Here is a 15,134-nt window from a genome sequence, read left to right on the forward strand (position 1 = left end):
AAAGTCTCCCAAGATGGCAAGTCAGGAACAAAATCAAAATGCCATACGATTTCTTGCACTTACAGATATACCATGCATAGCTGTATTAACATCCAAAAAAGCAGACAAGAAATGTTACAAGATAAAAGATCACTGTTTCATATTGATGAGTCATTCAACAGGAAGATGTAACACTCCCACATTTGTGTACACCTAATCACACAGAATTTATGAAGCAAAAGTAGACAGACATGAAAGGAGAAATAGACAAATTCAGAATCAAAGTTGGAGGTTTTAACACACCTATCTCAGCAAGGATAAAAGAAACAGACAAAAAATTAAGGATACGGAAGATTTAAACATAATTAATCTGCTAGATTTAAATGACATATTCAGAAGCAAGTCTGAACACATTTCAAATAACAAAAATCATAAAAAGTGCACTCTAAGTGGAATTAAACTAGAAATGAGAAACAGAAAGATAACTAAAAAATCCTCCCCCGTTTTAGAAATCTTGTAACATGCCTCAGAAAAAAACAGGACTTAAAGAAAAAAATCCCAATGGAAATGAGAAAACATTTTCAAATGCTGTAAGCCACAGGGGAAGTCCAAATGAATGACAATGAAAACACTACATAAAATCTTGTGAGGTACATACACTAGGAAAGATGAAAAATCTACAAAATAAGTTTCTATGTCAAGAAGCTGAGGGAAAAAAACTAAATCCACTGAAAGTAAAGTAAATAACAAAGAGAAGAAATAAATAACATGTAAAGAAAGTACAATAAAATCAAGCAAAAAGATGGTTCTTTGTAAAGTTAATAAAATTCCTTGTTATCAAGAAAAAATTAGAAAACACAAAATTACCAATATATGAGAAAAAGGGAAAATAATTACAGATTTTACCAAAAAAGGATATCTTGAACAATTCTGTGCCAATAAATCGGAAACTGAGATATGCTGAATAAATTCCCTGCAACTCACAAGTGCTAAAGAAAAAGGATATCTTAAAAGTCCTATGTCTATTAAAGAAATTTAATCTATAATCTTAAAAGACACAAACTTTCCCATAAAGGAAATTCTTGGCCTGAATGGCTTCAATAGTGAATTCTTCTAAACATTAAAGAAATAAATGTCACTCTATGCAAACTCTTTCAGAATATAAAGAAAACAGGAATAAAAACATAGATATAAAAACCTAACAAGGACCTTATGAGAATGCAAAATTACAAGGCAATCTCTCTCTCATGAAGTTAGGCACAAACTTCCTAAACAAAGATATTAATAAATTGACTCTTGTAATATCTAATAGAAAAAATACATCATGACCAGGTAGGATTTCTTCTAAGAATGAAAGGATGGTTCAATATTTGAAAATCAATGCAATCTACCACATTAACAGAATTAAGAAAAAGAACTATTCCCAAAGATGCCCCCCAATCAACTCACTCATGATAAAAAACAAATCTCTCGACAAACTCAGAATAGAAAAGATCTTTCCTTAATCTAGAACATGAATTGGACAACCATTTTAGAATCTGATAAACATATCTACAGTAACCAGATAAAAAAGTATATTCCATTTACTAATTCAAAAACAGGCAAAATTAGAAGTGATGGAATGTAGAATAGTGGTTTCCCTCTTTTTTTTTTTTTTTTTTTTTGAGGTGGGAGGAGATCACAAAGGGAGAGGCATGAGGGAGGGAGCTAAGATGCAGAAAATATTCTATATCTTGATATACACAGTGGTTAAAAAGATATATACATATACAATGAATGGTACTTTAAAGAGTTTTACACTCTATCCTTTGTGAATTATATCACAGAATAACATACATGCTAATAACTCTTACAACTTTACTTACTGTATAATTTATCCTTTATTTTTTCTCTTTTAGTTTGGGTGTATTTTCCCCTTGATAATGAATATGAGATCATCAACATCCAGTTGACCTCAGAATTAAAGAATTTTAAATCACAAATTACTCTGAGGGGAAAAAAGCACCATCTTTCTTTGAGGATCAGAGTACAAAGGAGGCTTAGCTTGTGTAATCCAACTATTTTATGCCATTAGCTAATCTATTTAAGCAGGACATCAAAACACTGACATATAAGATAAAAATGAAGAACAAACTGCAGTAAAATAAGCTTCTGTAAAACTAAATTCAAAACGTCCCTTTGGAGTTCCTGTCATGGCGCAGTGGAAATGAACCTGACCAGGAACCATGAAGTTGCAGGTTCGATCCCTGGCCTCCATTGGTGGGTTAAGGATCTGGTGTTGCTGTGAGCTGTGGTGTAAATTGCAGACTCAGCTATGATCTGGCATTGCTGTGGCGTAGGCTGGCAGCTGTAGCTCCAATTAGACCCCCAGCCTGGAATCTCCAGGTGCCGCAGGTGAGGCCCTAAAAAGCAAAAAAGAATAAAGTACATAGTGATCATTATGAATTTGTCATTGTAACCAGAGCCGTCTAAAAGGGCACACAGTCTATTGATTCAGGCATCAATCTTTAAAAGAACTCTTTTTTTTGTCTTTTCTAGGGCAGCACTCACGGCATATGGAGGTTCCCAGGCCACACCTGTGACCTACAACATAGCTCACAGCAACGCCAGATCCTTAACCAACTGAGTGAGGCTAGGGATCAAACCCACAACCTCATGGTTACTAGTTGGGTTCGTTAACCACTGAGCCACGACAGGAACTCCCCTAATCAACAATTTTAAAAGCTCTGAAGAGGTGTAGTAGCAGATCCTAAATGAGTGTTCAATCTTTTTGTTTGTTTGTTTGTTTTAATTGCCACAACTGCAGCATATGGAAGTTCCCAGGCTTAGGGGTCGAATATGGAGGTGCAGGTGTGATCAAGGACACAACTCTGCAACACCAGATCTGGGCTGTATCTGTGACCTATGCCACAGCTGTGGCACTGCTGTATCCTTAATCCACTAAGTGAGGCCAGAGATCGAACCCTCATCCTCATAGACACTATGTCAGGTCCTTAATCCGCTGAGCCACAACAGGAAATCCATCAACTTCTTTAGTTCCTCTAATTACAATGTCCTTTGAATCTTGAAAATGAGAGCTAAATATAAGTTGAAAGGTAAAACAAATAAAAATAGAACATACCCCTGACCTGATTTAATATCATACAGCATTTTAATTCAGGCCTCATGTAAGAAAAGAGAGAATTTACCTGCCAAGCTGGAACAGAAGTTGAGTTGGACATGACTGTTTTTTGCAGCTCTTCAAGTACAGCATCTGGGAGAGGTTTTTGTGACTCCAGGAGTGCTTTACATTGAACTTGTCTCAAAAGTAAGATAACAGCTGGCTGATCAGGGTTACTCTTTAAATTCTAAAAATTAAACCGCAAGCAGAAATACATCGAAAAGATTCTTAAATGTTAAATATAAAAGGCAACTAACTATTCTTCACATTGAAAAAAAAAAAAAAAAAAACACCCAAATTTAACCTTTTGTTTTTAAAAAATAAATCAGCAAAAGTGAAATAAAAAGAACATTGAACATCTTGGGAATATCAAAGTCTACACTTAAACTCAAAACTTAGTAATGCTATTATTACAGTTTGTAAGTCATTAATCTTAGAATTAGTATGTCGCTTTGACTTATTCTTACTATCTTTCAGGTGATATCCTGAAAAAATTTAGGTTCTAAATATAAATAGCTGAACTAAGAAAATAAAAAATTCACTTGTAACAGAACATGATGGAAGATAGTATGAGAAAAAGAATATATATATATATATATATATATGAATACGACTGGGTCACTTTCTGTATAGCAGAAACTGACAGAACACTGTACATCAACTACAATTTTAAAAAAATTTTTAAAGAAAATATCAAATTAACAGTAAAGGCTAATAATTCTTTTGAAATAAGCAATATTTGTAAGAAATATACTACGTAGGAAGGAAAAAGCTGTAAGTTTTTCCCTTTCTCAACCTCTTAATAAAGATACTCACTGTCTTTCCTTCAGGCACAGACTTCTTACACACTGGGAGTAAGAAATAACCCATTCACCCATTTATTTAAGCCATTTACTTATACTTTAAAACATACACATAAACACATAAATGTATGTGTAGGTATGCATATATATTACATATGCATATATTGAATATGTATGTATATGTGTGTATTTGTGGGCATATACGTATACATATATATATATACACATACAAGAAGTTAAAGACAGTTCTCCAAACAAGTCCTTCCACTATTGCTTAAAACATTTTTTTCTTTATTGCTTCTCTCTCAATAACATACTTCTCAATTTTCTATTATTAGGTCATGGTCCTAAATGTCTTTACTTCTGAAATATATGTGACTGTTTTCTTCTGAGTAAGATACTGGAACATTAAAATGATGAGGAAGGGCTCATAAAAGTATTCCTTATTTTGTCAGAGAGAGCAAGAAGCAACTGTCAATTTACGCTTACTGAATATTCACTGTATTATAGTAAACTGTCCTGAACTTAGCTGGAATTTCTTAAATAAAGAAGAAATGTATTAATCTGCTTTTCAGAGAATCCAAGGACCAAAGGGATCTTCAAAGTTCCATTCTTCTCTCTCTGTAAAATTTACATTGATCTTTTTTTAAAAAAAAAAAAAAAAATTCTAGAAAGACAATGCAATCTCCCTGGTAAGTGTTTATGAGAAAAGATTTTTCAGAAAAAGTAATGTTTACAACTGTCCCTATCAGAGTTCCCATTGTGGCTCATGGGTTAAGGACCCAATGTTGTCTCTGTGAAGATGCAGGTTTGATCCCTGACTTCGCTCAGTGGATTGAGGATCTGGCATTGCCACAAACTGCAGTGTAGATCGCAGATATGGCTTGGATCTGGTGTTGCTGTGGCTGTGGTATAGGCCTGCAGCTGCAGCTCTGATTCACCCCTTAGCCTGGGAACTTCCATATGCCACAAATGTAGTCATATAAATTAAAAAAAAAAACAAAAAAAAACAAAAAACCTCTCCTTTCGAGTAACTTATCTGAGCAGGTTTATGAAACCGATTTGTTCATTCAATAAATATTTACTGAGCCCCTATTATGTGTTAGGCAAGGCGTAAAATTTACTCACAGAGCCTACAATCCAGGGAGGTAAAAACTGACTACTGAATAATTCCAGTCACCCACTTAATCTGCAGAGTCATTCTATGTGGTTCAGAACTCTGGAAAAACACAGGGATGCTGAACAACATAGTATTCTGCAGAGAGTAACCATAAATCAAAGGAAAATACTGCTTCCATAAATGGTACCAAAAAAAAGATTAAAACCTCGAATCAAACAAATATGAGTTCAAAGAGCAACTCTATCAATCTCTACCTGTGAATTCTGTGTAAATTACTGACCCTCTTTAAGCCTTAGTTTCCTCATTTGTAAAAATGGGGATAATAATAAATACCTATGTCACAGGATTGTTGGGAAGTTTTTTCAAATACAAACTGCTAAATGTACTAACAAGCTTTTGGTAAACACACAGTAAATATTAGGTATTATCATCATCACCATCACAACCACTTTTAAATAACACGTCCTTTAAATAACATAAGCTCTATTTCCAAGAAGGCTAAGAATCCATGAATCTCAATTCCGTAACATTACCTTTGTGCAGAGGGCTTCAGCTTCAGATACTCTTCCTGTGTCTATTAGACTAGTGACAGCTTGGGAGAGAGACCACTTTTCAAGAGACTGCTTGTAATTTTCAAGGAATTCTTTGTCTTTAACTATAAAAAAAAAAAAGTCAATGTTACTTTCTTCTGCAATTTACAATGTGTTCTCAGAGGAGTATTTAGTTGCTAAGAAGTATTACAATCAAATTTACCATGCATACACAACTTTTAAAACTTACATAACCATAGGCTATCTTGACATGAGACAGGTTTCTGAAAAGTTTCATGATAGGAATATTTGTGGTTGAATAACTTAAGACTTTATATAGTTGCTGGTTTGTTTGGTTTTTGTCTTCTTAGGGCCACACCCGTGACATATGGACATTCTCAGGCTAGGGGTCAAATGAGAGCTATAGCCACTGAAATACCCCACAGCCACAGCAACACCAGATCTGAGCCACGTCTGCAACCTACACCACAGCTCATGGAAATGCCAGATCCTAAACCCACTGAGCAAGGCCGGGGATCAAATCTGCATTCTCATGGATACCAGTCAGATTTGTTTCCTCTGAGCCATGATGGGAACTCCATATATACTTGTGATTTAACATTGAAAAACCAAAATATCGTCAGTAAAACTGAAAATAATCTATTGAGAAAATTAAAGGTTTATTGCAATATAATTGACTCTGCACATATGTACATACTCAAACTGTAAATCTGGTGACTTGTGACATAAGTATACATCTGTGAACCATCACCACTACCAAAAGAATAATCATATCCATCATCATGAGGAACTTCTTCCTACTCCTTTGTAACCACTTCTGTCCTCAAGCCACTTCCCTCTTTCCCTCTGACCCCAGGTAATCACTAATCATTTTCATGCACAAAAGATCAGTCTGCATCATCTAAAATTTCATGCAAATGAAATCATAAAGTATAAACTCTTTGCCATCTTTCACAGCAGTTAATATGGTAAGTCACACTCATTTTCAAATATTAAAGTGACCCTGCACTCCTAAATAAACCCCACTTGATCATGATATATTATTTTTTTATGTGTTACTAGATTTGAATTGCTAATGTTTTGTTATAAATTTCTACATCTGTAGTTCTGTAGTTTTCTCATAACATCTTTTTGATGTCAACATAATGCTGGTCTCACTGGAAAAGTTAGGAAGTGTTACCACTTTTTGAATTTTCTAGAAGAATTTGTAAAGAATTGGTATCATTTCTTACTTAAATGTTTGGAAAAATCATCTGGTCCTGGAGTTTTCTTTATAAGAAGATTTTTTTTTTTTTTTGGTCTTTTATTGCCATTTCTTAGGCCGCTCCCACGGCACATGGGGGTTCCCAGGCTAGGGGTCCAATCGGAGCTACAGCTGCCAGCTACGCCACAGCCACAGCAATGCGGGATCCGAGCCTTGTCTGCAACCTACACCACAGCTCATGGCAACGCCGGATCGTTAACCCACTGAGCAAGGGCAGAGATCGAACCTCATGGTTCCTAGTCGGATTCGTTAACCCCTGAGCCACGACGGGAACTCCTATAAGAAGATTTTTAACTATAAATTCAGTGTCATTAATAGATATAAAGCTATTCAGTTTATTTCTTCTTAAGTGAGCTCTGTGTCTTTTAAGGAATTTGTCCATTTCCATGGAGAACAGACTTGTGGTTGCCAGGGGGGAAAGGGAGGGAGTGGGATGGACTGGGAATTTGGGGGTAATAGATACAAACTACTGCCTTTGGAATGGATAAGCAATGAGATTCTGCTGTATTGCACTGGGAACCATACCTAGTCACTTACGATGGAGCATGATAATGTGAGGAAAGGAATGTACATGTGTATGTGTGACTGGGTCACCTTTCTGTACAGTAGAAAAATGACAAAACACTGTAAACCAGGTATAATGGAAAAAAATAAAAATCATTAAATAAAAAAAAAATAAGGGATTTGTCCATTTCGTCTACACTGTCAAATTCAATGGCATTCAAGTGTTCACAAGATCTCTTATGCGCCTTTTAATAGTTACAGTGATGTGCCATCTTTCATTCCTGACAGTGGTATGCTGCTTTTTCCGGGTGACTGGCTAGAAGTTTATTAATTTTATTGATCTTTTCAAAGAATTAGATTTTGCTTGTGATGATTTTTCTGTTTTCTGTTTCACTGATCTCTACTCTTTATTTTCCTTTCTTCTATTTACTTCAGGTTTAACTTCCTCTTCCTTTTTCTGGTTTCTCAAGGCAGAAGCTAAGATCACCAATTTGAGGCTCTTCCTACTTTCTAATATGGACATTTAATGCTATAAATTTTCATATAAGCAGTACTTCAGCAGCACTGTAGAATTTAATATGTGGTTTTTTCATTTAAATCAAAATATTTCTAAAATTTCCCTTCTGTCTTATTCTTTGCCCTGGATTATTTAGAGGTACATTAAGTTTCTAAACATTTGAAAATTCCCCAGATTTGTTTTGTTACCAATTTTTAAATTCCACTATATTAAAATAACATATTTTGTATGATTTGAATCCTTTCAAATTTACTTAAAACTGTTTAATGGCTCATAATATGATATATATGGGTTAATATTGTGTGTATTTGACAAAAACATGCACTCTGTTGTTAGAACTGTTCTGTAAGCACCAACTAGATCAAGTTAATTGACAGTGTTAAGTCTTTTTTTTTTTTTTGTCTTTTTAGGGCCACACCTGTAGCATGTGGAGGTTCCAAGGCTAGGGGGCAAACTGGAGCTGTAGCCATCCGCCTATGCCTCAGCAATGTCAGATCCAAGCTGCATCTGTGACCTACACCACAGCTCAAGGCAACACTGGATCCTTAACCCACCAATTGAGGCCAGGGATTGAACATGCAACCCCATGGTTCCTAGTCGGATCCGTTTCCACTGCACCACAACGGGAACTCCACGTTCAAGTCTTTATTATATCTTTACTAATTTTCTGTCCAATTGTTCTATCAGTTATTTAAAAAAAGTGTTCAATCCCTAACTATAATTATGAGTTTGACTATCTCTCCTTTCAGTCTGGTAAGTTTGTTTCAGGTATTTTTTCATGACTTTTCTACCTATTTTATTGGAAAATACAACACAGATTTTATGTTTTGCAGCTTTGTTATTGGTGCCTAAACTGTCCTCTTGAGGAACTGATCCCAATGTGAAATGACTCACCTTATCACTGGAAACATTCTTTACGTTGAAATCTAATTCATTTGAAATTAACATGGCCATTCCAGTTTTCTTTTCTTTTCTTTTTGCTTTTTTAGGGCTGCACTCACAGCATATGGAAGTTCCCAGGCCAGGAGTTGAATGGGAGCTTCAACTGCTGGCCTATGCCACAGCCACAGAAATGTGGATCCGAGCCGCATCTGCGACCTACACCAAAGCCAGATCCTTGACTCATGAGCAAGGCCAGGGATCAAATCCGCATCCTCATGGATACTAGTTGGATTCATTTCTGCTACACCACAATGGGAATTCCCCAGCTTTCTTTTAATGTTGGCAGGGTATAATCTGTTCCCATCCTTTCACTTTTAGGTTATTTTTGTCTCTTTATTTTATCATTAAAAAAATTGATATACAGCTGATTTATAATATTTCAGGTCTACAGAAAAGTAATTCAGTTTTACATAAATATATATATATATTCTTTCTCAAACTTTTTTCTATTATATGTTATTATAAGATACTGAATATATATACATAGTTCCCTGTGCTATAAAGTAGATCCTTGTAGTTTATCAATTTTATATATAGTAATGTGAGGTTATGTTTGTCTTTATACTCAATTATAGACTTACATTTTATGTTTTTTTCACTTTTCAAACATTTTACTAAAGTATGGTTGACTTACAACGTTGTGTTAATTTCTGCTGTATTTTATATTCTTTTCCATTATGGTTTATCACAGGATATTGAATATAATTCCCTGTGGTATACAATAGGGCTTTGTTGTTGTTTCTTTTTTTCGTTGTTTTTTTAGGGCCGCACGAGCAGCACATGGAGGTTCCCAGGCGAGAGGTCCAATCGGAGCTACAGCTGCTGGTCTATGCCACAACCACAGTAATGCAGATCTGAACCGTGTCTGAGATCTATACCTGAGTTCATGGTAATGCCAGATCCTTAACCCACTGAGCGAGGCTAGGGATTGAAGCTGCAACCTCATGGTTCCTAGTGAGATTCGTTTCTGCTGGGCCACAACAGGAACTCCTGTTGTTGTTTCTTTTAAGCAGTATGTATTTGGCTCCTGCTTTTTAATCTAATCTGTCAATCTGTTCCTTCAACTGGGGTATCCAGACCATTTATACTTCACTTGATTATTGATATGGCTGGGTTTAACTCTACTATGTTTTCTCTTAATTTTATCTAAATGCTCCTTTCTCCTCCTTTTTTGGATTATTTTCTATGTCCCACTTTTTCTACTTTTGTGGCTTATAAATTATAACTATTTTTTTAATGTCTACTTTAAAGTTTAGAGTATCAAGTACAGTTGGCCCTCTGTACCTTCAGATGTGGAACCCATGGATATGCACAGTAAACTATACCATACCACTTTACATAAGGGACTTGCATATTTGTGGATGTTAGTTATCTGGAGGGGTCATGGAACTAATCCCCCAGGATTACTTACAGATGACTCTAATATTATACCACTTAGAATAGAAAAACTTTACAACAAAATATTTCCATTTTTCTATCCTGGCCTTTGTGCTATTGTCATATGTGCTTTAAGCTGTCAATTACATTTTAAAGAGATTTCCATCACGTCATTTGTGGATCTGCTTCTAATGACTGAGTTTTCTTCTCATTGTGAGTGATATTTTTCTGCTTGTTTGCACACATATTAAGTTTTAACTGAATACCAGATACTGGGAATTTTACCTTGTTGAATGTTGGCTATTCTGTATTCCTGTAATGTTCTTTATGATCATTTTAAGGTTTGTTTTTGAGTTTTGTTAGATGAGAATCTAATAGTCTTTTGTGTAGGACTAATTGTGCCTATACCTTTTGGCAATATCCTTCTGAGTACTTTATCTTTAATATGTCATGTATCAAATGCTTTTTTAAACTTACTTGAAGCAGAAACAGCAGATAATAGTGCCAAGTATAAATCAATCCTCTTTGGCTGAGTGTTTTTCACTAGAGCCAGTTTATCATCAGCATGACAAGCTGCCATCAGACCAGCCCAGACAGCAGGGTCACCTAAACACAGGAAATATAGTTAGAAGGCTTGTCAATATAAACATGTTGCTTAAAAACTACCAAGAGATGAAGGTAAGAATTTACAAATACCAAAAAAATAAAAATAAAGTAAAATAGTATCTCCAGAAAAATTTTATTTTCTTAAAGAGAAACTAGTTCATCCTTTTTTTCAGACGGCACAGTATTATATATATCCTTCAATATTTGTCATTTTTCCAAATGTATGAGAGGGTAAGAAATATCCTCACTGGTTATCTCAGTTGCCTAAAGTACTGTGCTACTGGGAAAGGTCAACTGAACTTTTAACACCAAGGGCAAGTCTCAAAGGGAAATTTGTTTCATCATTCAGTCCCTATGTTAAAGGCTCAGTCATAGGAAAAGTAAGATAACACAATTTCTCAGTCCTTTTTTTTTCTTTTTAGGGCTGCACCCATGGCATATGGAAGTTCCCAGGCTAGGGGCAGAATCAGAGCCACAGCTGCCAGCATATACCACAGCCACAGCAATGCAGGATCTGAGCTGCATCTGTGATCTTCGACCTACACTGCATCTGCGACCTTCACCCCAGCTTGCAGCAACAATGGATCCTTAACCCACTGAGTGAGGCCAGGGATCGAACCGGCATCCTCATGGATACTAGTCCGGCTCTTACCCTGCTGAGCCACACCAGGAACTCCAGTTCCTCAGTTCTTAAAAAAAGTTTGAGCCAAAGAAAAAGCTCAAGACAACTCCATTTTACCTATGTTCTAAGAGCCACACAAGAAAGTCTCCTTATCATTCCAAGTGACACTGTTACATGTTTTATATCCTGTCATTCACCTGATCTTTCCTTCCTTCACACCTTTAGCGGAAGAGGGCAGGCCCAACAGCAGTGGGATGAGGAGGTAATAAAATAGAGCATGAGTATAATCTCCTCTTTCCAAGAAAGATAATTGTGAAAAGAAAAAGCTGGACTGGCATTTGGAACTTAGAAGGGTTTTTTATTTGTTTGGTCTTTTGTTTCATAAGTCATATTTTGCAGGTTAATATTTACATGGTTAATATTTCAGTTCTGCTACCCTTGAAAAAACAAACGGATAATTTTAAAATCCCAAATGGAGTGCTAGTTAACAATATAGTCATTTAAACATACTTTTTAGCTCAAGTTTAATTTTTTTCTTATCTATTGGTTCCATTCAATAGACAGCTTCTATCAAATGTCTGAAATATATATGTATCCATATTACAAAATAACTTCTGCCCAGATAATGAGTACCTTATTTTAATTAACATAGGACATAATCAAATCCAGAGTAAGAAAATGGGGAGCACTTCCTAAAATTTACGATAAGATCTGATTACTATGTAATGAAAGGCATAAATGACTGAGTCTTGGATCTGGGTTTTAAACCTAACGAGGCCACTAGTCAACTGTGCAGCTGCTTTTCCTCTGGAGCTGATTTCTATAAAATAAGACACCTAAATTAGATGATGGTTCAGGAGCTCTCAGGTCTAAAATCCAATAATTTCAACTGAAGTGCACTCAATTTCTAAATATTGACTTATTTCTAAGATTAAGTGAACAACTCATTTAAGGATCTTAGGGTGTTGTATAGTTAGGGTATGGTATAGTTTAGATTCTGGGAGGAGGGATGAGGCTAGTTCAGATGAGGCCAGCAACTTGGCAGTTCTAATAGTTACCACAGAAGACATATCTCCACTCTTTAGGGAGCTAACGACACACACACAATAACTGAATATGTTTATTAAATAATTCAGTAGCTATAAATAAACCTCAATACATCAGACTGATGGAAAACAGAAATAAAACTACTTCTTGAAAATACTTAATTCAGATTTTCAATAATGGTCAATAAAGTATCTTTAAACAGATATCCCTTTGAGCCTGCTTCAATAACTGATTATCTCTTAATTATGAGTAGCTGAATGCAGATAATTAAGTGATATAAAAATCTTTAAATATTTTAAAATTCCCTTATAAAAATATAAATGTTGCGTCTTTAAGTCGCAAGTGCGAGATGGACAGAATCCTAAATAATGAAATTGATAAGATTGTATTTACCTGGAGAAAGGAGAGCTGCCTTCTGAATGGTCTTTAGGGCAGTATTTTTCTCATCTTCTGCTGAGTTGCTTCCCATAGCCAACTGATTTACTGCAGTGTACAGTAATGCCTTCTACATAAGAGAAAGGAAGGGTGAAAACCAACTCTTTATAGTTCCCTGACCTTCAAAGTGACTAAAAATAGTACTATACTGGATATGATATGATTCCTAGGCCTAAGAAGAAAAATTACTCTTTCATCAATAATACTATTTAACAAATAGAACACTTCTTTTGAGCTGGGGCAAACTAACCTTTCCATGATTTGAGTCCAGAATATGAGCCACATTTCCTGCTACGGCACCGCCCTAAAATAGTAAACAAATGATTACTTAGATAAATGCATAACTTTCACGAAAAAGTAAATATTAAGACTGATAAAATCTTTACACTAAGTCATCTGAAAAGTTTGATTTTACCCCATTTATAACTTTGAAACTCCTTAAGTACCAACTTATTATAACTGCTTTAAAACACCAGTTTAATATTTTTATAAAAGAAAATCTTTTCTATGATGCTTTAAAATTACTCATTAAAGGGCAAAAAGTTACATGATTTTACAGTAGTAACAAACAAATATACAGTATTCTAATAATATACAAGATTATGAAACAAAAACTGAATAAAAAAAGAGAGGCCACAAAACTTATTGTAAGATAAATTAGCATGATTTCACTTCATGAAAATACAGTATTTTTAAAATGTCCACACTCCCTCGTAAATTGAGTAACTAAAGTGCAGAGCATCATGAAGCTCATTACTGCCTCAATGCTAAAAATAAGGAAAATATTTGTACCATCATATATTTTCATAAACTCAATTTGAAATCCTTAATTTTAAAAAATTCAGTGAGATATTTCACCTGGAAAAGAAAGTGAATTTTAAGAATAACTTCATATTAAATCAGAAGTATACCATACTCCTCATTTTACATCATAAGTATGTCAGAAATGGGAGTCCCCGTCGTAACACAGCTGAAAAGAATCCGACTAGGAACCATGAGGTTGCGGTTCGATCCCTGGCCTCGCTCAGTGGGTTAAGGATCTGGAGTTGTCATGAGCTGTGGTGTAAGTCGCAGACGCCACTCAGATCCTACGTTGCTGTGGCTGTGACCAGCAGCTGTAGCTCCGATTTGACCCCTAGCCTGGGACCCTCAATATGCCACAGGTGTGGCCCTAAAAAGACAAAAGCAAAAAAAAATAGTATATCAGAAATGTTTTCAAAAACCATATTTAGCACACAAAGAATGCTAAAAATAAAATGATCTTCCAGGTTCTCTGAACAAACCAACTCACTGCAAACAACTAAAATTGTAGGATAAAACTTTGCTATTCAAGTGTGGCCCATAAACCAGCAGAATCAACATTATCTGGGAGACAGTTACAAATGCAGAATATCAGGTCTCACCCTGCAACTACTGGTTAAAATCTGCATTTTAACAAAATTATCAGGTGGTTTCATTTGCGCATAAAAGTTTAAGAAGCCCTGTGATAAAAATAAAAAGCATGTATTCTTAAAAGCACTGGACAGCTGACAAGATATTAATGACTCAGCAGGCCAAATGTAAAAGGGAAAACTGAAATCCAGAGAGAGAAGCCAATTCTGCATTTGAAGATTCTAACAAATTTTAATCTTCAGTCTGAAGGACTTGTGGGCTAGTGGGACAGGAATTAAAGGCCAGGGCTCACATAAGGAGGGAGTAAATAGGAAACCCATATCCAAATAAGCTGAGTCCCTGCCCCTGTCAAGGGATATACACTCAAGATTAAAAGTAAATCAGGATAAACCAGGATTCAAATGACCTTGAAACCCAGGCACACAGTAGCCTGTCTGGTCCAGAAACCTCAAGCTATAAACTTTGTTTAAGGTGGTTCCAGATTGGTGGAGCTCCCAAGTACCTGGCAGAAAAAAGTACAATTTCTGTAGAAATGTACCTTAATCCTAGGCCTCAAATTACTTCCACAAATAATCTTCAAGTTTACACAGTCAGACAAAAATACAGAGCTAGTGTGATAACCAGTAAGAATAAGAAATAAAACAGATGCACAAAGACTTCAGATATTAGAATTAATAGACATAATACGTGTTCAAAACATACTAGCTACTACCATTATGCTTACCAAATAGTTACAAGAACTACAAAAGGATATATTAACCACAAAAGCTAACAAAATACTTTATAGGCTCCTGAAAATATCTGGCTGTTACGAA

The 15,134-nt window shown here is 35.4% G+C and overlaps 1 protein-coding gene across 9 annotated transcripts in view; it reads right to left on the reverse strand.

Annotated features, from left to right (window-relative positions):
- SKIC3 (SKI3 subunit of superkiller complex) overlaps positions 1-15,134 on the reverse strand; it is an 84,130-nt gene that overhangs the window by 9,160 nt on the left and 59,836 nt on the right. For all 9 annotated transcript variants that reach the window (XM_085014087.1, XM_021084547.2, XM_085014084.1 and 6 more), the window contains 5 exons: positions 13,178-13,231; positions 12,886-12,997; positions 10,695-10,823; positions 5,596-5,717; positions 3,168-3,326 (listed from right to left, as the gene is read on the reverse strand). In XM_085014087.1, coding sequence (XP_084870213.1) covers positions 3,168-3,326; positions 5,596-5,717; positions 10,695-10,823; positions 12,886-12,997; positions 13,178-13,231 — 576 coding nt within the window. The remainder of the gene's footprint in view (positions 1-3,167; positions 3,327-5,595; positions 5,718-10,694; positions 10,824-12,885; positions 12,998-13,177; positions 13,232-15,134) is intronic.

This window comes from Sus scrofa, chromosome 2 (assembly GCF_054392235.1).
Source record: "Sus scrofa isolate SSC_HxYL_T2T_F1_AM1 chromosome 2, Sscrofa_HxYL_maternal_Yorkshire_Landrace_v2.0, whole genome shotgun sequence".
NCBI classification, from domain to species: Eukaryota; Metazoa; Chordata; class Mammalia; order Artiodactyla; family Suidae; genus Sus; species Sus scrofa.